The sequence below is a fragment of the Apodemus sylvaticus genome, chromosome 1, assembly GCF_947179515.1.
Source record: "Apodemus sylvaticus chromosome 1, mApoSyl1.1, whole genome shotgun sequence".
NCBI lineage: Eukaryota > Metazoa > Chordata > Mammalia > Rodentia > Muridae > Apodemus > Apodemus sylvaticus.
This window is the reverse complement of record NC_067472.1, coordinates 183,304,476-183,329,344: the sequence shown is the minus strand read 5'-3', so window position 1 is coordinate 183,329,344 and position 24,869 is coordinate 183,304,476. Positions and strand designations below refer to the sequence as shown.

At 52.3% G+C, this 24,869-nt stretch overlaps 1 protein-coding gene across 1 annotated transcript in view; it reads right to left on the bottom strand.

Moving 5' to 3' along the window:
* Sipa1l3 (signal induced proliferation associated 1 like 3) overlaps window positions 1-24,869 on the bottom strand; it is a 197,181-nt gene that overhangs the window by 43,148 nt on the left and 129,164 nt on the right. The window contains 8 exon segments of the mRNA XM_052199676.1: window positions 969-1,220; window positions 4,753-5,027; window positions 10,963-11,208; window positions 11,210-11,540; window positions 17,877-18,034; window positions 20,562-20,665; window positions 21,965-22,139; window positions 22,752-22,940. Coding sequence (XP_052055636.1) covers window positions 969-1,220; window positions 4,753-5,027; window positions 10,963-11,208; window positions 11,210-11,540; window positions 17,877-18,034; window positions 20,562-20,665; window positions 21,965-22,139; window positions 22,752-22,940 — 1,730 coding nt within the window.

Genomic DNA, 24,869 nt, shown 5'->3' with positions numbered 1-24,869 from the left:
CCCTTCTCCCACCCTTTGAACCCCCCCTAACACACTAGATAAAAGAGAAAACAAGTATGACAAAGAAAGGAAAGAGACCCCTTAATAAAGTTGGGGGTCAGAGAAGAGGCGGTCATTAGACTACCTCCTGCTGATTATAGTCAAGTGTGACCTTCACCATCAGGATATCTGATTTCTTCTTTTTGTTGTTTCTTCTTTGCACACAACTACTTAACAAACTGTGACCACCAACCACCAACCACTCGGGGGCCTATATACCCCTGAAAAGCTCCCAGAATTCCAAACACCACACGACTGCAGAATCTATCTGCTGCTGGCAAAACGCACCCCTGCTAGAGCATGAAGCGAATCAGTCAGCTGCTGCGGACAGTCTGAGGCAGCCCCATGTCCCACATCTGGGAATGAAATGAAAACATAGTTTTATAATAGTGTTTTGTTTTTTTTTAAGAGACTGAAATCCCAAAATTCTTACTACAGAGATTCAGCTGCATCTGCCTCCCAAGTGCTGGGATTAAAGGTGTGTACCGCACTTGGGAGGCAGAGGCAGGTGGATCTCTGAGTTTGAGGCCAGCCTGGTCTGCAGAGTGAGTTCCAGGACAGCCAGGGCTACACAGACAAGCTTTGTCTCAAAAAATCCAGAAAATAGGGCTGGAGAGATAGTTCAGTGGTTAAGAGCACTGACTGCTCTTCCAGAGGTCCTGGGTTCAATTCCCAGCAACCACATGGTGGCTCACAGTCATCTATAATGGGATCTAATGCCCTCTTCTGGAGTGTCTGAAGACAGCTACAGTGTACTTACATATATAAAATAAATCTTAAAAAAAAATCCAAAAGAAAAAAAAAGAAAGAAAAAAGGAAAATGACTGAGGGAGGAGGAAGAGCAAGAGGCGGGGGGTGGGGGCTGGGGTGAGGGATGGCTTGTGGGCAGGTGGGACACTGGACAGCAGTGGCGTCCTGGGGGTCCTTACCTCTTGCTGTGCAGTGGCTGGGACTCGCGGAAGGGCACCACGGTTGTCTGCTTCGGGAGTCGGTTCAGGGACTGGGCGTGGCCCGGCGTGGCAGGGGTGGTCCATTTGGTGGCGGGCAGAGAGTTGTGGGAGGCAGGCCCACTCCACTGCCAGGGAGCATTGCTGCGGTAGGGGGGTCGCCCCCCAGGGGTGGTGGTTTCCGACTCCGTCTTGGGTTCTGAAGTATTCATGTCATAGGTCTCTGGCCACCCCCTGGAAAAACAAGTTTGTTACTTATAAGGTCTGGGCCCGCGAGTACACAGGCCGCCTTCTGCTTGAGCGGGACTGGCTGTCCGGTTAATAGTGGGCCAGCTCCAAACTATGGCGATTCATTTTAAAGCCTGAGTGGCATCTTTCAAATTAGGGCCTGAAGCTTACACAGGGCTCTTACTGCTAGACCTAAATCTCCTTCTTCCTCCAGGTCCTGGCTTCTCTTTGTCCGCTCCCTTTCCTCAGGCCCAGGCCACTAGTCAGCCAGTGTTTCCAACAAACCAGCCTCTCCTGACACCCTAAGCAGTACTTTGGGCCGGAAAAGCCAATGCTCTCAAAAATCAAAGGACAGTCTCTGCCTTGTTCCCTAGAATCTCAAATGCAGCTAGAAGAGAAGCAGGTGACCTACTTTGCAAGGTAGTTAAAAAAAAAAAAAAAAAAAGCACATGAAACCCAGAACCCTGGAAATAGATGCAGGCCGGTGTCTGGCTGGCACACGCGCCACGGTGCAGAGATCCAGCCTGGGGCATGGGGAACCAAGCTGGGCTGGCAGCTCTCTGCCTCTGCCGCAGTGTGCCATGCAGCACGGGAGGGGTCCTGAGCTTACAGAAGGCTGAGCTCAGGAAAAAAAAAATCCACCTCTTAGAGCACACGCGCTAAACTCTGAGAGGCAGGTCCAGAGGATCTCATTCTGATGTTCCTTTGGCCTGAGACACTCAGGCATGGCTGCTACAGAGCCATGTCTGGGGACCTGAGGACATGCTCCTGTCCCAGGCCCTGCTCAGGGTACCTTTCTGCAGTAGTATGGTAGAGCTGATGGTCAGCGTTCCTTATGGCTGTTTTGGGGATCAGGAGTCCCCAGGCACCAGGTAGGGGACAGAAGGGACACCACCCTCTGACAGAGCCACCAGATGGGTCAGGCTGGCAGAGGTGGAGGAAGGCCACATATCCTGAGAATTGCTATGTGCTCTGAGCCAGGCAGATCTCACCCTGGATGCTGGCAAGAACATGTGATCCACACCCGACCAATCAGAAACGCTTCTCACCCCAGACAAAGTGACTAGTGTAGGATTGTCACAGGCTTTAAGCAGTTCCTATCAGAGCAGTGAGAGCAACCAGGGAGACACTTCTGAAATTATAGGGGTGGGGTGGGGGTGGGGGTGGGGGCGGGGTGGGGGGGTGGGGGGGTTGGCTTACAGGCGATTCTGCTGTGCTCCTCCCAGAGACCTAGTGCGGCTTATGTCATCGCCTGCTGCAGCCAGGTGTGATCTAGGTGCAGCAGTGTATAAAAAGGACTGCCTGTTCTATCCCCCCTCTCCCTCCTTCTCTCTCTCTCTCTCTCTCTCTCTCTCTCTCTCTCTCTCTCTCTCTCTCTCTCTCTTCCCATGTGTTCTTGACTGCGCCTGCCCTTCTCCCCCACTCTCTCCTCCCCCCTCCTGTCTGTCTCGGTGTCCCCTTCTCTGCCCCCATAGCTTTGCTGCTATCTGTCTGCTTCTACTACTACTTCAGGCTCCTCTCCCCCAAATAAACCTTCTTTATAGCAGGTCTGTTGCATGTCTTGGTTTCTGGGGGGGGGGGGCACCTAGGCATGGGCCCCCCAGGAACCCCCTTACACCGGTACACTGCTGCCACCGCATTATATTTTACAACAGGGGAATATAAAGATCTATTTTTGCAGGCGTTGCTATGCTGGGGAGACCCAGTCCAGAGCGGCGTCGCTTGTGGTGGGAGATTGAGAATGACTGCAATTAAGCTCAAGACCTTGAATTCTGGGTCCGCTGGCCTCTGCTTCCTGAGTGCTGGGATTGCAGGTGCACACCACCACATCTGGATCATCCTGTGCTGGGGATTGAACCCAGGGCCTTGTACGTGTTATACGAGCACTCTACTGATGGAGCCATACCCTGAGCTCCAGTGTACGACCTTTCATGAACTGTGGAACTTGTTCACGCCCACACAGCCGCAACAGCTGGAAACTGAGCCGGACTGGTGGCACATGTCTTTAAATAGCACTAGGGGGACAGGAGCAGGTGACTCTGAGTTTAAGGCCAGGCTGGTCTATACAGAATTCCAGGCCAGCAAGGCTACATAGTGAGACCCAATCTTAAGGAAAAAAACCAAACCAAACCAAAAACTTCAAACCACCAAGCAAGGCAAGCAGTGCCTGGGAGGAACACAGCAGAATACCCCCCCAGAGGTCGCATGCCACACCACTCTCTCCAGCCTCCTGCAGCTCCCGTAGTCGTCCGCCCCTCTTCCATACCCCCTGAGCCTTGGAGAGGATGCCTGAGCATTCAACGGCCATGCGTCCTCTGTACTGTCACTAGTGCCTCCCTGCAGTCACCACTGCCTACTGTAAAGAGGCTCTGCGACCAAAGCTGACAGCACCACTACCCACAGGCACCAGTGGGGTTATTTATATCATCCTAAGTGAGGTAACTCATTCACAAAAGAACACACATGGGATGCAGTCACTGATAAGTGGATATTAGCCCAGAAGCTCTGAATAGCCAAGACACAACTCACATATCAAATCATTCCCAAGAAGGAAGGAAGGAGAGGGCCCTGGTTCTGGAAAGGCGTGGTGCAGCATTGTAGGGGACTGCTAGGACAGAGAAGTGGGAGGGGATTGATAGGCGAACGGGCGGAGGGAAGAAGGCTTATGGGACTTATGGAGAGGGGGGAACCGGGAAAGGGAAAATCATTTGGAATGTAAACAAAGAATACAGAAAAATAAAAAAAAAAAAGAAGACATGTTGACAGGTGCCTCATGCCCACTTTGCAAACAACAACAGCAGCGCTGACCAGTGGGGCCTCTGGTCTTCCATGCCAGAGTGGATTCTCTCCTGTGGAGCTGGCCCTCAAAGTCAATCAAACCACTGAATGCCCCATGCCCACCCTGAGACTGGACTTTTCTTCACCCCCCTGCCTCTACTCAAGTGCTGGGACTCCAGGCGCACCCCCCCAGACCTTGTGTATCTACTTCCGGGTCTGTCTCTCCCTGTAGAACACGAAAGGGCTTACTCGGCCCTGCCCACTGTTCTATGCCTAGCACTGCCAATGGAGCTTGCGTAGACCAGGGAGCCCAATAAATGTCCCTGTGTCCTGCTGCCTTCACGCTTTGTGCGCCATCTAGAAAATGTGAGCACTAATGCCCCCGTGGCTGCTGGGGAGATTCGCGCTTGGGACTTTCATTACTCCATTCCCACTGTCACTAGGGCTTATCAAAGCGGTTCTCACCTGGAACCTGTTTCCTAGGGGTCGCGTAAGACCATGAGAAAACACGGATATTACATTATGGTTCATAACAGCAGTAGACTAACAGTTAGGAAGGAGCAACAGAAATACTATTATGGTTGGAGGTCATGACAACATGAGGAACTGCATTAAAGGGTCGCAGTGTCAGGAAGGTTGAGAACCACTGACTTACAAGGCTCCTTCGCTGAGGTCCTGGTGACTATGATGGGGAGCCCCCTTTGCAGCCATCTGGAGGCCGCCAATCCTGGCCCCCGCCTGCCTCTCAGGCTGCTCTTACCTCCGGGGAGTGCCGTCTTCAAACGGCGGGATGATGACCACCTTCACAGTGACGGAGGTACGCAGCAGGTCGATCATCTGGTCGTGGCTTAGTGTCACCACAGCCACCTTGCAGATCTCCACCAGTCGGCTGCCTTGCCGGAGGCCAGCCTGCCAGGCAAACCCGTAGTCCTCCACTTCAGCCACCGTCCCATCGTACTTCACATGGAAACCCAGCTGCCCCAGTCCATTCCGCCGCAGGGTCATGTCCACCGTCTCCCAGCCGTTGGTCATCACCTGTGGGCAGTGGGTGGGGTGAGGCTCAGCTGTTCGGCTCAGAGGCGGGCTCTGAAGACCCTTGCCCAGTCAGTCGCCTCTCAGAGGGACTGGTGAATGCCACTTGCCTTCTGGATGCCACCAGGATCCCAGTCAGGGCTCCTGTGTTCTGGGTAGGAAATATGTACATGCGCTGCTCAGAGATAGTCCAGAGAGGACAGTGGGCATGGACGGCAGTCTCCAAATATATCCCTGCTTCCTTCTTCACTTTCAGCCCACTGGAGTTGGCTGTGTGAGCCGTGGGGTCAGCAGGCCTGGCCTTTTGGTTGGGATATTAAATAACTGATTGACTGATTGATTTTGTGGCTCTAGGGATGGAATACAGGATTATGTATATGCTAAGCAAAAGTCTAGCACTGAGCCACGCCCCAGCCCCTCACTGGTGGGGTCTGTGCAAATGCTCTCACCACAGGATGGCATCTTCAACTCCTCACCGGTGGAGTGTGTGTGAATGTGGTATGTGCATGTGTGTGTCCCCAGACAGGTGTATGTACATGTACACAGACGACATCGTGTGTCCTCTCTGGGTCTCTGCCTTACTCCCCTGAGGCTGGTCTTCCTCTGAGACCTGAGCTTGCTGTTTTTTATCTAGGGCGGTGGCCAGAGGATGCCGTGGATTTGTCTGTCTCTCGTTCAGTGCTGGAGGGACAGGTCCAAGCATGGCTCTCTGTGTTGGGTCCTCACACTTTGACAATGTTCCCACTGAGCCATCTCCCCAGTGCCCAGCCTTCTCTGAGATTTGTCATTGTGAAGCAGGGTCTCCCACTGCCCAGGCTGTCCCAGCCTTTTGCCTGCCCCAGCCTCCCTCACTAAGGCCTGGGTGAGCATTTTCTTGCCAGTGTGAGACTGCACGGGCCTTTTGGGATTCTGCCACTGAGACCAGCAATGTTCCAGGTATGGAGGGCTGTCTGAGCAGCTGGAGGCCCCGGAGCTAGAAGAGGGCTGGGCAGAGCCCTTGGGGAAACTCAGGATAAACGTGTACTCTGACAGAAGCCCATGCTGTTTTAACCACGAGTGTGTCCTGACCTGCACAGCGGTCCTAAGTGTTGCGGTAAGTGGGGTGCATGGTAGGTTGCCGTGGGGACCTTTATCAGTTTGGGTCTCGGGCCACACAATTCCACTTGGTGGCACAAACCTTCTGCAGGGAGCAGACCAGGCCCCACAGGCCTCACTTCTCATTTCTCTCAGCTTCGCTCATGTGTGAAGTCTCAGTGCTTTTCTATGAATACCAGACATAAATACACGCTGACTGGAAGCCCCAGGACCTCAGGCTGCCATTACTGAATCTTCTTGGGACACCAAAAAAAATTACCTTTGCTATGCTACGAACCTGCCAGGGAGGATGTGGTCACTGGTGCTATAGTGACCCGGCCAGTGTGGGGTCACCAAGCCTTTCCTTCCTTTTCTTTATGTATCTGTGTGTGTGAGGACCTCGGGGGAGGACACGAGTGTGGCATGAAGCTGGCCTTTCCCACTTTATCCATGACATAGGCTCTCTTTCTGAAGCAGACTAGCTTTCTGAACTAGACTTGCTAACAGCAGCCAGCAAGCCCCAATCACCCTGTTTCTGTCCTCCGCATTGGTGGGGTACAGGTGTGTGCATGGCCACACTTGGATTTTTATGTGGGTGCTTGGGGGGGGCTTTGAACTCGGGTCCTCAGGCTTCTGCAGCAAGGGTTCTGACTCACTGAGCCATTCTCCCCAGCCTCGCCAACCACTCTCTGATTGCATTTGAGGTCCATTCCTCAGAAGGAATGGGCACAAGCCTACTGCTTGGGAGGTCATAAGCCCTAGTGGGAAAGCTGTCTTGCTAAATGGGACGTGATGTGTCAGTCAGATTGCCTTCTAAATATTCATGGTTTTGCCCATAGGTTAGTACCACCATCAGCCATGGTCATAGATGCTTCCTTCTGCAGCGTTGTTCTCGTCCCCTGGCTGAGGCAGTGCTAGCGTCTGTGCCGCCTGCCCCCCTCCACTTCTATTTTTTGAACTTGTTTTATTCTTTAAGTGAGGCGACCCCTTCACGCCTCACGAGCCTGGGTGCTAGGGGACAGTGCCAGCAACCCATGTGGGCGTGTCACTGATGGGTGTCAGACCTGTGCTCCTTTGCCCCACCCTCAGCTGACCACTGCCCTTGTGCCTGTGGACCCACTACATGTAGAGCCAAGTTTCAAGGGAGGAAAAACACAACAACAAATAAACCCCAACACACAGTACTGAAAAGAAAGCAACATGGCAAATGGTGGCAAATGACTGGAACTTACTTCAATTCTAGACAATGAGACCTCAGGGGACATGTGACCAAAGGCTGCAGGAAGGGCGGGACTAAGCCACGGGGCAACCAACCAAAGAGAGTTTCAGTAAGAAGGGATAGGTGTACAAAGGCCCTGAGGTTGTACAACTGCCCAGCACATCCACAGCCCCTGTATGTGTGTGTGTGTGTGTGTGTGTGTGTACCATGCACACATACATTGCCTCCTGCAATAATTCAGGAGAGGCTAGGTATGGTGGAACAGGCTGGCAATCTCAACATTCCCGAAGTTGAGGTAGCAAACCACGGCTTCATGGCTAGCCTGGGCTACATGGTGAGAGCACGTCTTAACTCTCCCCAAATCCAGAGGCTTGGACGGCTTGTGCTAGCGAGTAGGCATGGGAGTGGGGGGAGCAGCTGCAGGCTGCTTGAAGGTGGCGCTGACAGATGGGGTGTGGATGTGAGAACAAGGGGTCCCTGGCTGATTACAAGTTCCCTGACCTCAACAGAGTGATGAACTTGGCCTTTACTGAGACAGGAAGCAGGGGAGCATGGGAGAAAGCACAGCTTGCAGTGACTGTGTGAGGGCAGGGGTCACTTGGGCAGCCCTGGGAAGATTCTGAGGAAGCAGCTGGAGACCGGTCTTGTGTTCAGATCTAGAATGTCGTGAGTCAGAATGACTTGGAATCAGAGGGCAATTCTGCTACCTGCAGGCCATATGGGCGCATGTGAATATCTGTTCCTCTCTGAGCCTGAGTTTCTTCATTTATCAGTTTATCAAATGGAGAGAAGATCAGCATTTGAGCTGGTCTGAGGACTTTGAAAAGTCATGTGCACAACTCACTTGACAAACCAATCATTGCTCAGTGTTTACTGAATGCCTACTGTATGCCCTCCTAAACTTACCCTTCCTTACCCTTCCTTACCTGAGTACTGACCAGGCCCGACCCTGATTAGCCTCCCAGCTCATACGAGGTTGGGTATGTTTGGACTGGTAGTGCTGTGAACAGAACCTCATTTTCTGTCAGGAGACTGACACACTGGCCACAGTGGTTTCATGATGATGTGTGAATTGTGAAGGCAGGGAAGCTGAGACTGGAGTTTAACCAATGCCACCTGAACTTAACACAGAGAGATGCTACTGGGCGAGGTCATGGTCAACCAAGTCAAGGAAGTTTGCCTTGGCAACCTAAGTCACTGAACCTTTAAAACTTTTGTATCACATATGTAATAAAATGAAACAAACCCCTGTATATTATATAGGATTTCTCTTTCCCGCTTTCTATTTATGTATGTATGTATGTATGTATATATATGTATGTGTGCATATATATATGTATGTATGTATGTATGCATGTATTGATTGATTGAATATGAGTACGCTGTAGTTGTCTTCAGACACACCAGAAGAGGCCATCAGATCTCATTACAGATGGTTGTGAGCCACCATGTGGTTGCTGGGATTTGAACTTAGGACCTTTGGAAGAGCAGTCAGTGCTCTTAACCACTGAGCCATCTCTCCAGACCTCCTCCTCCTCCTCCTCCTCCTCCTCCTCCTCCTCCTCCTCCTCCTCCTCCTCCTCTTAAAGTACCAGAGATTGGACTGAGGCCCTCGAGTGTGCTAGGTAAGCGCTCTACCACTGAACTCTGGCCCCAGCGCGGACATAGGATAATTACTGTTTCTATTTTCTGGTAAACTATGATGTTTGATGCTAGTTGCCAACTTGACTGGGAGAAGGGCCTCTGGGTTTATCTTTGGGGGATGCCTGTGACTCTGCTAACTAAGACAGGGAGATCTGTCTACAGCAGGTGATGCCGTTCCCTGGGTTTGGACTTTTCCAAAGGGAGAAGGGGAGCTAAGTACTGGCAAGCATGCACCTGTCCACCTCTGGCTGCTGTGGCTTCTCTGCTGTGACAGACTGTGAGTTAATTAAGCCTTTTTACTTTAAGCTGCCCCCCTCTCCCACATCTGTGCTACAGGGCCACACAGAGCCTAAGTGTGTCTGCTGGTCATACAGCCAAAAAATGGCACCACTGGTGATCTGGAGCCAGACCTTCAGTCTCTAGACCCCTGTGCTCATTCTGCCTGCCTCCGCCTCCCTCGTGCTGGGATTAAAGGCGTGCGCCGCCCGGCCACCCCCTGTTCTTAACTGCTGCGGAACATGGCCTTCTCTGGCAATGCTTGGCATACCACTACCAATCCCGTCAAAGAGCACCGCCTCAGTGCTGACCCCAGTACACTATGAAGTTCAGGTGTGACCTCGGCTCTTCTCAACACAATGGTCCAGGCTGTCATTACCACTTGTTTGTTCATCTACCGCTCTTGGTTGGGCCAGGAGTTGAGTTGTCCACCAGGACGGAAGGTGAGATTTTTGAGCTCTTACCCTGACCCTGCCTTATGGTGCTGGAGACGAAAGCCAGGGTCTTACACAGGCCAGGCAAGCAAGTGCTCTATCGACAAGCTATGTTCTTGCTCAAGGATTAACGTTTTTGTTTTGTTTTTGAGGCAGGGTTTTGTTTTATTTCCACATAGCTCTAGAGGGCCTGGAACTCCCTGTGTGCCCTGGAGGGCTTTGAACTCAGAGATCTTCTTGTCGCCCCCTGCTAGTGCTGGAATCAAAGGTGTGCACCACCCAAGCCTGGTTAGAATACAATTTCCACCGTATTTTATGCCCTTGTCTTTTAACACAGAGTTAAACCATTGATTACCATGGCTACCGGTAAGAAACGGAATCCAGCCACACAAGTCTGCTTCTTTCACTGCACGTTCTCATTATTAATTCTTATGTTCCTTGCCCCTCCTGTATACTTTAATGGTCTAGACTGGGGTAGCCAACCTTTTGATATCTCACGTGGTGGCGTGGTCTACAAATGTGCTGGGTCACATGCATAGCTATCCTGGGTTATGTGGGGCTCAAGGGCCACAGGTTAGACCAACTTGGTTTAGAACCTTTTATTTCATTTTCGCTTTTGTAAAAGTGTATGTCTATGGGCACGTATGTGCATGACAGGGTAGGGACTTGGAACACTTGGAAGTCAGGAATGTTGGAAACTTCTGAAGCTAGAGTTACAGGCAGTGTGAGCTGCCCAGCATGGACGCTTAGAACTGAACTCAAGTCCTCTGCAAGCAGTATACAGTCTCAACCTCTGAGCCATCTCCCCACCCCCAGAACCTTTCCTCATATTTTAGGTGTCCCAGAAAAAAGCTCTCTCGGTGTTGGTACTGGGAATTGAACCCAGGGACTTGTCAAATGCTTTACCACTGAGCTTTTTCCTCTAGCTCCACTTAAACTTCAGTGTAAGTTTAGACTTGCATGTTCTGTCGACTTTCAGGGGCAATGAAGGCTTCTGCTTGTTTTGTCTTTTCAAGGTGAAGGAATGGGCAACCACAGACTCCTGGCCCACACCTTCCCCAGAGCAATGTGGGCTGAAGGATTCAGCAGCGTGTGTGTGTGTGTGTGTGTGTGTGTGTGTGTGAGAGAGAGAGAGAGAGAGAGAGAGAGAGAGAGAGAGAGAGAGAGAGAGAGATTGACTGATTCTTAGGGCATGTTACGCCTGACTGCCTGGGCCAGGGAAGGTACTACGATACTTCTGGAACCTTCTGCCAAACATGCAGGACACCCATGGCTGGGCCCTCTTTCTTACCTTTAGCCTCTGGACAATGTCCCTGATGTCCTCCACAGAGCCCTCTGCAGCCTGTAGAAAGATGTGGTCCCCTCGGCCATAGAAGATTTTTATTGTGGAGGAGTCTGGGGTCCAGCCAATGACGTCCCCACAGTAGCAGTTGAACACCACCTCCTTGGTGCGCAGGTCCAGGAGCACGACAAACTCATTGGAAATCCCCAGAATGCAGTCAATCTCTGAGCCCTGGGCGTAGTCCTGAGCTGCCACCCCGCCAGGCAATGGCGCCAGCACTGTGCTGCTCTGCACCTGCCCTGGCCTTCGTCTTCTCCTTCTTCTTGGAGGTCAGGGAGATGAGGTTGAACTTGCCGGAGGAGTCAATGGGGGTGTTGGAGACACAGTTTTCAGCTAGGTCCTTCAGGTACTCCTGGCGGGTCCTGGTGGCCATCGTATGGAATTTGTCGGACTTGTGAGCAGCGTTCTCAGCATTAATTACCTTGGCTAGCAAAAAGTCTCTGAAGACGTCAGACTTGCGGAATGTGGTTCCATGAGGGATGGGGGGGCCAAAAGGAGGAGCATCTTTGGATCGGGTCACAGCCATGCTGAGGAGGGGAAAAAATGCAACTCCTTAAAACCAATAGGTTATATACTTGTAATTCCAGTACCTGAGAGGTGGATGAAGGATCAGGAGTTCAAGGTTGGCCTGGGCTACTTACGACTGTATCTAGCCAGGGTGATGGCAAGCCAGGTGTGGCCAGCCTGGTCTACTGAGTAAACTCCGGGACAGCCAGGGATACACAAAAACAGGTGGGAAACCCTGTTTTGACCACCCCAAACCAAAAATAGAAAGAAAGCAAGAAAGAGCTTTTTGTCTCCCTCCTGTTCACAATGCTGGAAATCGAACTGTGGAGTCCTAGCCCCGGGGGTTCTCTTTCATGAATGGAAGCATATCTCTAATCAATAAGTTGCTAATTAATAAGACTGGAAGGTTAAAGAACAAGTTTTAGAGTATATATACATACATAACATATTGTATATATTCCATACACATGTGCTCCCCCCCCCCCCCACACACACACACAGTGCTGGGGATCAGACCTGGGACTCATCTTCAGCCATCTTTGGCTTTCCGACATAGTCTCATTACAAAGCCCAGTTGACCTTGAACTCGAGACACGCCATCTCAACTTCCTGAGAGCTGAGATTACAGCTACAGGCTCTGCATTTCGTTTACTCTTGTTTTACATAAACTATGTGTTAGATTACAGTTTTGGGGGAAAAAAAACAAACAACTTTCTGTCCTCTGTATGGCCCTAGTCAGATGCAAGCTTACTGTCCTTTTCCACTGATCATATGATTTGGTTTGGCCAACACCTTTAGAATGAGAGCTTGAACTGTGTGGGTATAGGAGGGATGGAGGGACCTGTGGACCTGTATTTCTACTCTTTAGTTGCAATGGGATAGATAGGCCCTGGGGAAAGACTACTGCTCCTGAGAGGGTGAGGAAAATCTGGGACATGCTCAGACAGCAGCTGACTCTAAGGGAAGGGCCTTAACCTGTGGGTTGAGAGCCCTTGGTGTGGTGGTAGTGGTGGTAGTGGTAGTGAATGACTCTTTTTACAGAGGCTACATAACAGACACCCTGCATATCAGATATTTATATTACAATTCTTAACACTAGCAAAGTCATGGTTAGGAAGTAGCAGTGAAATAATTTTATAGTTGGGGGACACCACAATATGAGGAGCTGCATTCCAGGGTCCCGGTGTCAGGAAGGCCGAGAGCCGCTGGCCTAAGGCAGAGGTCAGAGCTGCAATTCCTGTGCGCACCATCAGTGTGGAACACGCCTGTACCATTTCGTTTTTTAAAATACTTCCTTGGTACTAACATGCTTTGTAAATCATATCAACAAAAATGTCTATAATCCAAAAACTCAGGTGGTAGCAGGAGGATCAGGAGTTCAAGGTCATCCTGAGCTGTACAGCATGTTGGAGGCCAACCTGGATTCACGAGACCCCTTCTCAAAAGAATAAATAAAATAAATAAGTAGACTATGGGTCATACAATACCCTATGTAACTCAAACACAGTACAATGCCTGTAGGCATTTGGCTGACCTCCACGGCACCCTCCCACATCTTGAATGGTGTCACATTTGCCCCTCTGATCGACAGGGGCTTCCTGGATGCTCCTCTCGGCTTTGCGGATACAGTGATTCCAGTCTTTCTCCAACAGCTGACTGGGCATACATATGAACAGACACTGACAAAGACAGAGTGGTGGGCCCGGGCAGGACAGAAGCCCCTGCTCTGGAAAGCAGTGTCTGGGGGTGGGAGCGGGGGTGGGGCTGAGAGAGTCACAGCTAAGACCCCAGACCGGGGGAAAACACTGCAGACAGAAGGAACAGCAGGAGGGACAGCCCAAGTGGGAAAGAGTCCACGCAGAAGGTAGAAAGCTTTGGGTCAGAGCTCAGGCGACAGGGACATGCCACACATGGACCCGAAGAGTCACACACTTTCCATCTGCCATGGCCTGGGGGAAGGGAGGCCTCTGTACCTGGGGTCCCACAGGCTCAGGCTTCTAAGTGAGTTTGAACAACAGCAGTCACTGCTAAGAGAAAAGATGCTGGGGTGCACCGATGTGCAACCTAGAGACATGAGGAGAGGCCATCTATACTACGTCACTTCATGCGTCTTATTGTCTGTTGACAATGGGGTAAAGCACACCATGCCTATGCAATGGTTAAACCAACCAAGGCCATGTTCCCCAGAGTGTGTCCCTGCTGCTGTATACAGCTATGTTCACCTCTTTTCCTTCCTTCCCAGCCATGAGTGGCGGGGGCTTTGGGCTTTGGTTTTGATACCTTATCCGCAGCCATGGCTCTTGCTAGGTGGTTCCTTTCCCAGGGCCACAACTCTCACTAGCTTTTAGAAACTTCTCTCATGCCCCTTGGTTTGTGGGGTGGGCAGTACTGGTTCCTTGCTGTCCTGTGTCCTGGATATTCTAGTTCCCAACAGTCCCCTCAGCCATCCACACTGAGTCTGTCACCACCTTCTGTTAAGTCCTTGGTGGTGGCAGCAGTGGCTTCTGCTTCGCTCTGGCTCCACAGCAGAAAGAGATGCATCTGCAAAGATCACTGTGGCCGCCTCCGATGGCACTGAGCGAGGGCAGGAGATGAGTAACCGTGGCCCTCAGAGATTGGCCTGACCGCTGCTTTTCATCGCCATCATTTGAGGCAGTGTCCCTTCCTGAGTAGGAGGGCCACACACATGCCAATCTGGGCTCAGTAAGTTCTCCAGCACCAGCCCAGGTACACATTACGAACTACAGTAAGTATGGTGTGTGGATAGACAGGGGGAGAAGAAAATGATTTCCACCGCTAAGCATGGGTATGTGTGACCATGGAGGGTAGTGATGGTGCCCTAGCCAGGTCAGCCAGGATGGCTGTCTCAACTCTCAGGGAGCGGATGACTCACACGGAAGAGCTCTGCAATGCCCCCTGGCACTCAGCTGCTTACTGACAGACTGGCTTGCCTCACCACCCTGACCCATGATTTTAAGTCACGAGGCTGTAAGCTGCTAAAGGTTCTGGACAACAGGGACAGCTGGTCCGCAGTTTTAGCAGGAGGGCTAGGCTTCTTTATAACCCTCAGGCCCAGGGAAGATGCTGGTGGCCATTAAGAAATGGTGAATGACAAGAACTCACTGCACAGCCAGAAGATGTGTGGCCACCAGGCCGTAGCCTCTAGAGCTCAGCAGGAGCTTCTAGGACATGTGCGTTTATTAATTCATCTACAGTTCTCACGGAGGCTGCAGTGTGTATCGCCAGCCCTTCAAGGCCCTCTGATGTGTTAGCCAGGCACAGTAGCACACGCCTGTAGTTCTGCCACTTGTGAGGAGAAAGAAGCAAGAGTCCAAGGCCACAGAGTTTGTGGCCAGCCTGGGCTACGTGATGCCCTGGGCACATGATGCCCATGATGCCCGGGCTACACGCACGCACGCACATGCACGGGGCCAGGTGAGAGGGCGGGGCAGGCTGGCCTCACCGCTGGGGGAGGAACTGAGGGTAGGTCTGCCCAGAGAATGGGTGCCTTTTGGAATCGGTAAGGTTGAGTCACTAACAGTTTCTTTCTTTAAAAATCAAGAAAAGAGAAAAGAGTGAGACAAGGAAGAACATCTGTTAAATATGCCTGCGGGCACATGGGTGCCTGTTTCATTATTTTCTGCCCTTTTCAGAATGTTTAAAATATTACATAATAAAAGTCTTTTTAAATTAAATTGCAAACCACCACCACCACCATCACCCCCCCCCCATCCCACCCCTACCCAAACCCAAAAGCCAGGAAAGGGCTGTGTGTCAGGAAGAAGTGCCCCTGGGGACCGAGCCTGAGCTTGTGTGGAGAAGTGGGGGCGGGGGCAGGCTACTGGGGCTAGAGGTAGGGGAGGAAGGCACAGAGGGGGAAGAGCGCTGAGAGCTGTGGCGCACCCCTATATTCCCTACGTTCAGGTAGCTGAAGCAGGGGGATCACATGTTTGAAGCCAGCCTGGTCTATATAGCTGAGTTGCAAGCTAGCCTGTGCTAGATAGTAAAACTGCATCAAAAAAAGCCAAGGGCAGGGCTGGAGAGATGGCTCAGTGGTTAAGAGCACTGACAGCTCTTCCAAAGGTCCTGAGTTCAAATCCCAGCAAACACATGGTGGCTCACAACCACCCGTAATGGGATCTGATGCCCCCTTCTGGGGTATCTGAAGACAGTTACAGTATACTCACATATAATAAATTTTAAAAAATTAAAAAAAAAAAGCCAAGGGCATGGCTGGGGTTATAGGTCAGAGGTCCTGCACTTGCCTAGCACGCGTGAGGCCTGTGTCCAGGAGACAACACATACACACATGGACACCAAAACAACCAACCCAAAGCCCCAAAGAAATCCTGACTTAGGGCTGCTTGGACATATAGTTGGTCATGGTGGCTCAGGTTTATAATTCCAGTACTTGGGAAGCTGAGGCAGGAGGATGACTATGGGTTTGAGGCCAATCTGAGACCAGCATGGCTATGTAAAGTATCTACAGAAACAATACAAACCAAGCCCCAGAAATAAAACACAACAAAGTCTTGCCTAGCATGGACACGGCCTGCATTTGATCCCCTATCCTGTGCCACTCCCCTGCCAAAGGGAGATGGACTGAGGAGGGAGGGGAGAAGGGCCACCTGGCTACCTCAACCTTCCTGCTGACCTCTGAGGCACAAGCAGGCGGCTGCTTCTTCCCTGGCCCATGTGAACATGTGTCCTCTGTCACCTGGGCTACCTTTCGGGTGCAGAGAATCAGTTCAGAGCCTAAGGTGCCAGCCAACGTCCTACAACTGCGGCAGTATGTTCCAGTAACAAGGGGGGTGGCCTTGGGCCAGGGCAGTGACTGATGGTGCTGGTCCCCGGCAGCCACTGGGCAATGTGTCCCACACAGCAGCTCACAGCAGTGGCATCCTGTTCAAATTATTCAATATTGCCAGCTCTAGCAAGACCGAGTCTCCCGGGGTACATGGGCAGGGGCCCTCGCCCCCCACCCCCCCACCCCCCACTTCCACTGCAACCGTCTCCTACACAGACACCTCCATGTTTGACGGTGACTCAGTGCAGGCAGGCGCCAGCACACTGTCCCAGCGCCTGTCCTCATGTGTCCACTCAGCAGAATTCTGGAATGCAAAGACCTCGGAGACTGCTGAGCGGAAGGCCCTGGGCTCTACGGCAGAGGCTTGTGCTGACACGGTACACCACGTCCACAGCCTAGAGAAGGAGCAGCACTCGTGGTGAGGACGGCTGGGCAGGGGCTGCTGCAGCTGCCCGCCCGCCCGCCCGCCCTCCTGTAGTCTTTGGATCTTACACCGTGTTCGAACAATGGGAAACAGCTCACCTGCTCCAGGCCCCATGGTCTGGGCCTGGGTTACTGGGTCGGCTTCTGAGGAGCCGGCTCTATCCGGCTCCTAGTCTCCAAGGGCTTCCAAGGGGATAGCCACTAATGTGGGGACGCCCTGCTGTTGCAGAGGGTAAGGAACAGGCGTGAGGCCTGGGTTACATGTGTATGAGGGAACTAAACCCCCCAATTCAATATGCCTATCCTAACGTCCAGCCAGGAGGATTATGAGTTTGAAGACAGTCTGGGTTACATAGTGAGACTTTGTCCCTTAAACCTTCCCAAACCATCCTCCTCAACAATACCTATGAGCAGGGCCCCCATGTGGGTGGTCCCAGGGAGCCTCCACCCCAGCTTTGTGTGTGTGGGGTGTCTGCTTCTAGGTCCTCATCCCTGTAGCTCTCTGTTCTCACGTACAATGCCAGGCCAGGCACTGAGCTCCCAGAGGTACCTGACTGCGGCCAGGCCAGAGGGCTAACCTGTGCAGAGTTTCTGCTTAAGTCCCAGTGACATGTGATTGTTTTCTTTTTCTCTTGCCCTCACTGAGACAGGGTCTTGAGTAGTCCAGGCTGGTCTTAAACTTGATTTACGGCTAAGGATGACTGTGAACCTCTGATTCTCCTGCCTCCACCTTCCAAACGCTGGAATTGTAGGAATGTACCACTGTAGCCCTGGGCATCAAACTCTGGACTGTGCCCGCTAGGCAAGCTTCCTGTGAACTGACTACACCCCCAGCACAATCAACTCCTTTCCCTCTATAGCTGGAAGATGTTAAACTGAAGCTCTGCTCCCTTCAGAACCACGGGACACTAGCTGAGTCTTTTGTGATGTGTCCACAAGCCAACACATACGAGTATATCTTCCTGCGAGCCAGGATGAGGTGGTTCTCCATTACTTACAAACAGAAAGCTCCAAAAATATAGACCAGAATGAGGGGAACCAGGGAGCCAGGAAGAGAGGTGACGTGGGATCTGTGACCAAGCCTCTCAGGGCCTGGCTGCGGTGGCCAGGACTCCGGGAGCCATACCTGTAGCAGACATTCTCAGTGCAGGGGTTATGGACTCGGACTATGATGAAGACGTGCTGGAAGTGCGAGCGGATGTTCTTAGGGGTGAAAGGTAAGGCGCCGGGCTCCTGGAAGATGATCGTCACGATGTCATTCCCTATGTGCCTCTTCCTCAGCAGCTGGAAGCGGAGAGGGAAGAGGTGAGGGTCACAGGCCAGCTCTGAGAATCCTGCCCAGACGGCCTTGCAGGCTTCCCACCCCCACTCCCAGCAGAGGGCGCATGTGAGCACCAAGTCAGGCAGGCCTTGTCCCTAGAAGCTCAGAGCCCTGGCTCCTTCTCACTGGGGGAATGGAGACAGCCAGGAAGCAGCCGGTGTGGCCCCCTAGCCTCTGACACAGCCTGTTCACCCACACCTACCCATGCTCTTCAAACATTCCAGGAAACCCTTCCTCTTGCAAACAGTGGGAGTGTCTGCCCCTGCTGTCCCAGAGCCCCAGGTGGCTTCCTTCTTAACTCTTCTTGGAGGGATTTCTGTCATCCACAGCAAATCACTAAGATGTGTCCTGCCCCAACATGCCTCTCTTTGCCGTTTCGTACCTCTTATCCGATAGTCATGGCTGCATTTTGCACACAGAGGCTCCCCCTGTCCCTCCTTTATCTCTTCCCATCTTGGCTGTCCGTGACAGGAAAATGGGGCATTGTTTTGACCGTCCTGTCTCCATGCCCTTTGCTCCCAGCAAAGAGCTTGACCAACCATATTTACTGCAGGCAGACCCAGGCTGCAGACCTGGGATCTGCTCAGGCCATGTGGACAATGACAGCGTCTGACCGGAATGCAGAGGCAGGGCCAATCCCAGGAGGCTCTCTGTCCCGGACTCCTGGCAGTGGAGGTTCAGATGCCCCAGGGAGCCATGTCCTCTCTCCCCTGCTTCCACTCCAGAATGGGTGACTTCACGGTGTCTTCTTTATTTGCAAGACTACAACTGACACTCCCGTCCCCCATATCGTTCTTTCTTTTTTGGAGGGCGGGGGAGACAGGTCTCACGTAGCCCAGGCTAGGACTCAGACTCAGTAAACAGCTGAGGAGGATCTTTAACTCTTGATCCAACAAAGGGAGTCGGCTACCACAGCTGAGTTCTGTTTTGTCCTTGACTATTTATTTTGAGGCAGCGTTCCTAAATTGCCCAGACTGGCCTTAAACCACCAAACTGGGCAATCTCCTGCCTGAACTACTTTATCTAGCCTGCTAGTTCTTTTTCATTTGTTTATTCTGAACCAGGATTGTCTGTGTAGCTCTGACTGTTCTTGAAGTCCTGAAGTAGGCCATAGTCTAGAACTCGCAGCAATCCACCTGCCTCTGTCTCTCTAGTGCTGGGATTAAAGGCATGTGCCGCTAAGCACAGCACCAAAGCTGTTTAAATGTTTTTATTTTTATGTGTGTTTTGCCTGCATGCACACCTGTATACTATGTGTGTGCCGAGTGCCCTCAGAGGTCAGAAGAGGGTAGCAGATCCCTGGGACTGGAGTTAGACAGTTGTAAGACACTATGTAGATGCTGGAATTGAACCTGGGTCCTTTGGAACAGCAGTCAGTGCTTTTGAGCACAAAGCTGTCTCTCCAGCCCTGGGCCTGTTCGTTCTCTAGTTCTTTATACATCTGAACTGCACATGTGAAGTTGCTAAGTCCAAGCAAGATTTGCTTCCTGCGGCTGACCCTATGAGGCTTACCTCCCCGTCATATCTTAGATTCGGACCTTGCTGAACCTTCCCCAAACTCTAAGTGGCAGTGACTCAAGTGACTGCTTTTCATAAGATGGGAAAACTCGGTTCAAAGAAGTGAAAAGCAACCTGCCTTCTGTCCTGCAGGGATGAAGGCAAAAGGGTGGGACCCCGTTGATTTTGGTTTTGTAGGACAAGCTTTCTCCAGTCCCTGGTACTCAGGGACAGGCCCCCTGCTTCCTAAAGGCACTGGCTGCCTCGTGCTCAGGCCTGCACATGGAAGCAAGCATCTTTTCTAATACTCATGCAGTATCATCAGGACCATGCTGTCAATATGTGGAGGAAGGACCTGTGGCCTACAGAAGTGCTGTCACTTTCCTGAGGTCACACAGCAAGCAGAGGCAAGTAGGCAGTCGCTAAGAAGACCTGTGAATGAAGCCACTGCAAAGAACAGTGGAGGGTGAGGACTCTTTTGTTTGTCTGCACTGTCCTGGAGCTTGTTCTGTAGACCAGCCTGTCCTCGAATTCTAGAGATCTGCCTGCCTCTGCCTCCTGAACACTGGGATCAGTGCGTGCGTTTCTACCATCTGGCCAGAGAGAGGTGAGTACTCTTCAGACTGTTTGAACCTCAGGATCCAGCTACACCTAAAACCAGCTTTTCTTGTGCCAATTTGGTTTGAGTTTCTTTCACTCTTAAGACTGGTGGTGAGTCAAGAGACCCCTGAAAGGAGATGGGTCAGCTGGGGGTAAGCAGAGTGGTGAGGACCAGCAGGAAGACGTGGTACCACACAGGCATCGAATCACAGCAAGCAGTGTCTAGGATTCCCAGGGAAATGACTATGGTATGAAGGATCTCCAAGACCTCCATCTGATTCACAGGACCACCCTAAGAGGGCCATCACTGGGCAGATGGCCTGGCTGGTGGCCACCGGTCTTGAGGAGGACGAATGCTTTGAGACTTACTGTCCCCTGCTGGGCGCCACTAACCTGCTGCCTGTTGTTGGGGGTGTAAGGGAGCAGGGTGGAGACGTGGAACATGATCTCGTAGTCCTGGTACGTCGTGTAGAGGGAGTGGGTCCCCGTGGAGTCCGCTGGGATAGAAACAGCAGTTAGTACCACGGTCCCTAAGCCTCTAGGCTCCTGTCGTATCCCACAGGCCGTCTGTTAGTTTTTAACTTGAAGCTTTTACTTATATTCACTCTTTAAAAATGAAAGAAATATAAAAGAAATCTCCCATTATAGAATTTTTTTTAAAAAAGGCACAGTCTAGCAGTGTAGTCCAGGCTGGCCTCAAATTCAGTCTTCCCGACTCAGCCTCCTGAGTGCTGGATTACAGCATGTGCCACCATGTCTGAGTGTCTTTAGAGTTTACTATCCGCCAACAGAGCAGCAACAACCTGCCATGCTCGTTCTCCTGAGGCTCGCTGAGGTGACAGGTGCCCCGCCTCGTCCCTGTTCTGTAAATATCACTGTGGGGCTCCAGGGTGCTCTCTGGGTGCCCACCGCACAGCACGCAGGGCACACATCTAGGAGTGCGCCTGCTGAGTCACACACGAGGGCTGACCTCCTGCTGCTTCCCGAGTGGGGGCGCTGTCCATCCTGACAGTGGTGCTATGGACGCCGCCCCCACTGGCCTGCACCCTCACCCTGGCATCACCTTTGAGCTAGTCAGGCAGATAAACAGGGGTGGCTCCCTGACATCTCAGTGGCCCCTACTAACAGATTCTTTTTTCTTTTTTGGTGGCATTGAGGGTGGACTGTTAGGGGGGCGCTCTATCCTGAAGCAATACCTGATGCCTCCCCGGTGCCACTTACTTATCACCTATCTATTGTCCATCTGTCTGTCCATCCACCCATCAGCTATCTAGTTTTTGAGACAAGGCCTTGCTATGTGGCCCTGGCTGGCCTGGAATTCACTATGCAGACTAGGATGACCTCACACTCAGGTCTGCCTGCCGCTGCCCCTGGGTGCTTCCCACTTACTCTTGATGCCCTGCTGCCCCCGGGTGCTCCCCACTTACTCCTGATGCCCCGCTGCCCCCTGTGCTCCCCACTTTCCGGATGCTCCGCTGCCCCCTGGTGCTCCCCACTTACTCTTGATGCCCTGCTGCCCCCGGGTGCTCCCCACTTACTCCTGATGCCCCGCTGCCCCCTGTGCTCCCCACTTTCCGGATGCCCCACTGCCCCCTGGTGCTCCCCACTTACTCTTGATGCCCTGCTGCCCCCTGGGTACTCCCCACTTTTACTCCTGATGCCCCGTTGCCTCCTGGTGCTCCCCACTTACTCTTGACGTCCTGCTGCCCCTGGGTGCTCCCCACTTACGCCTGATGCCCCACTGCCCCCTGATGCTCCCCACTTACTCCTGCTGCCCTCTGGTGCTCCCCACTTACTCTTGACATCCAGCTGGGCAGCATACTTGGTGAAGCCCTTCAGACAGACCTTGTCGCCCAGGAGGTCCAGGAACTCCTCGAAGGCAGGGCCGGCCTCCTCGTTGTTGTACATCTCCTCTTCCGAGCTCTGGCCCGCCTTGCAGTACAGGATGCCAACCTTGTGCTTGCGGCACAGCTGTGTGGGCGGCAGAGCAGAGGGGGTTCAAGGAGGGTCCAGGGACTGGCACCTGGGGAGTCCTGAGCGCTATGTCCAGGCACCGCTGGCACCATTCAATGCACAGCCCGTGGGGAAGGAACCCGTGTGGGGCGGGGCATACCCCAGAGAAGCACAGCAAGGCACACACTCGGTCACCTGTCTGTATGGCTATGCTAGTCTGTGGCGCTCTTAAGGCAGAGCTGGGGCTGGGGCTGGCTTCCTGTAGGAGATGACTGGGCATGGGAGGAGGCTGTGCCAAAGCAAAACCTCAGCTCCTCGGGGTCTGCACACATCTGCATGTCCAGAAGCAATGCCAGGGGCTGTGGACGGGCCAGACAGCAGTGAGAGGTGCACGTTCCCTCTCCCCCTCTCTTCATAGAACCCTTGTGGGCTTCCCAGGCTGTTTCTGTGACACTGCTCTTGGTACCCTTACAATATGCTGATGGCTCCCTCCTATTGCTCAGTCTAGCTTATGAGCGACTCTGATACTTGTTAAAAATAAACACAGGGATGGAGACAGACAGGGCCGCAGGGGTGGGGCAGGGGTGGGGCTGAAGGCTGGACCGGCTCAGCCCGACCGACAGTGCTTACCCCCTGTTCATCGAGCTTTAGCAGCTGCTCGGTGACTTTGGGAGTGTTGAGAGCCAGTCGCAGGCAGTGGATGTTGAGCTCCGGGATGACGTACTCCAGTGCATCCTTCAGGGGCAGGCCCCGCCCTGTCCCGTGCTTGGTGGCTGTAGGTGTGGCATCCTCTAGGATGGAGCCCCGAAGCGTGATGAGCTGCTCGACAGAGAGAAGGGATGGTCAGGGGTCTGGGGGCTTGGAGAGCGTCCTGCCTTCACAGACAGGTGTAGCCGGGCCTGGCGCTGACCTGGGATACACAGTGAAATTCTGTCTCAATAAAAGAAAACCAGAGCTGGGTGTGGTGGGGCTGCAATCCTAGCTTTTAGGAGGTAGAGACAAGAGACTGGAAGTTTAAGATCATCCCTGGCAAAAGAAAAAAAAAAAGAAAAAGAAAAAAAAAGATCATCCCTGGCTACAGAGTTAGCGGCTCTCTTATGCCTCCTGTGTGCCAGTCCACTCCAAGCAAAGACCCCAACGAGCTGAGGGGTGGGAGGGGTGGGGAGTCTCTCAGAATTGGGGCCCTGGATGAACGGAGAGGCTCCACGAGGAAGGGGCTCTCAGTCGCTACTGCGTCGACGTCTTGAATTGCAGAGAAGTCAGGGTGTGCTCACAAAGACCCGCCTGTTTAGGAAGCTGGTGCCAGTTTGGGTCCTGAATTGTGGCTCCTGCTGTGGTTCAACCAGTTTCACGAAAAACATCAACCAGGTGCTCCGATTTGGTCTGGGGTGGGGCTGGACATGTGTCCTTGTGGATGTATGTGTGTGTGAGTGTAGCCTACTTTAAACCTCAGCTCCTTCTCCTGTGCTACAAAGGTTGGAAATACTTCATCAAAGGCCACATCATGCCTCTTCCCTTCTTCCTCAGAGGCCCCAAAAGCTGACCACACGACCCATTCCAGGAAATGCCATGTGAGAATCCTGTCTGGTCAGGACATTTTACTGGCCCATGCCTTCTTGCCGGGACATCAGTGTAAAGATGAGCCCGACTCCCCGCCGTCTCTCCCCACAGCCGCCCAGTAAACCACTGTACACCAGGCTGGCCTGCAACTCAGAGACCCACCTCCTTCAGTCTCCCGAGAGCTGTATTTGTTTTATGTTTTTAAGACAAGGTCTTGCTCTGTAACCTAAACTGACCTTGAACTTGTAGAGATCCTGTCTCAGCCTTCTGAGTACTGTTATTATAGGCAGGCAACACCAAGATGCCGTGATATACGAAATTGCCATCAGTACAATCTACACACATGTAGCTACCTAGCCCCTTCCCACTCAGATTAGCCTCGGGTACTGACTTCCGGGGCCAGTATCTTCCGCTTTGGAGCTTCTGCATCTTCCATCATGGCCTGCTGGGGGCGCTATAATCCAGATCCCATGTCCAGCTGACAGCTACTGGTCTTCTGTTATCTGGCTCCTTGCTTCTACCTTTGAGTCAGGATCTCATGTAGCCCAGGCTGGCCTCAAATTCCTGACTCTTGCTTCTCCTTTGAGTGCTGAGATTACAGTTGAGTACCAGCACGCTTGGCTTGGTCCTTTTCTTTTGAGGTAGGGTTTTATTCTGCAGTCTAGGATGGCCTTGAGCTTGAGATCCTTGTCTCGGCCTCCCGAGCCCTGGAGTGACAGGTGTAGCTACCAGTTGCTTTTTGGTGGGTTCTTTCCACTACCCTCCTCCCTCCCTTTCCACCCTTTCAACCCCCTACACTAGACAAGAGAGAAAATGGAATAGAGGGCAAAGAAAAGAGTCCCCAAATAAAGTCAGGGGTGAGAAAGGGAAACATTATCATTAGACTCCTTCCTACTGACTGGGGGGTGGGGGGTGGTGAGTTCCTTGGGGCAAGCTTGATCTTCACCATCAGAATATCTAATTTCTTCTTCTTACTATTTCTTCTTTGTGCACAACTATTTAATAGATGACCAACAATAACTAACAATCAAAACAACCCACCCGAACAGCCGACCAACAACCAACAACCCATCTTGGGGCCCTAGCATTTATAGACCCCCTGAAAAGTGCCCAGAATTCCAAATGTCACACACTTGCAGAAACTATCTGCGGTTGGCAAACTTTTTGGTGGGTTTGGATTTTTGGTGG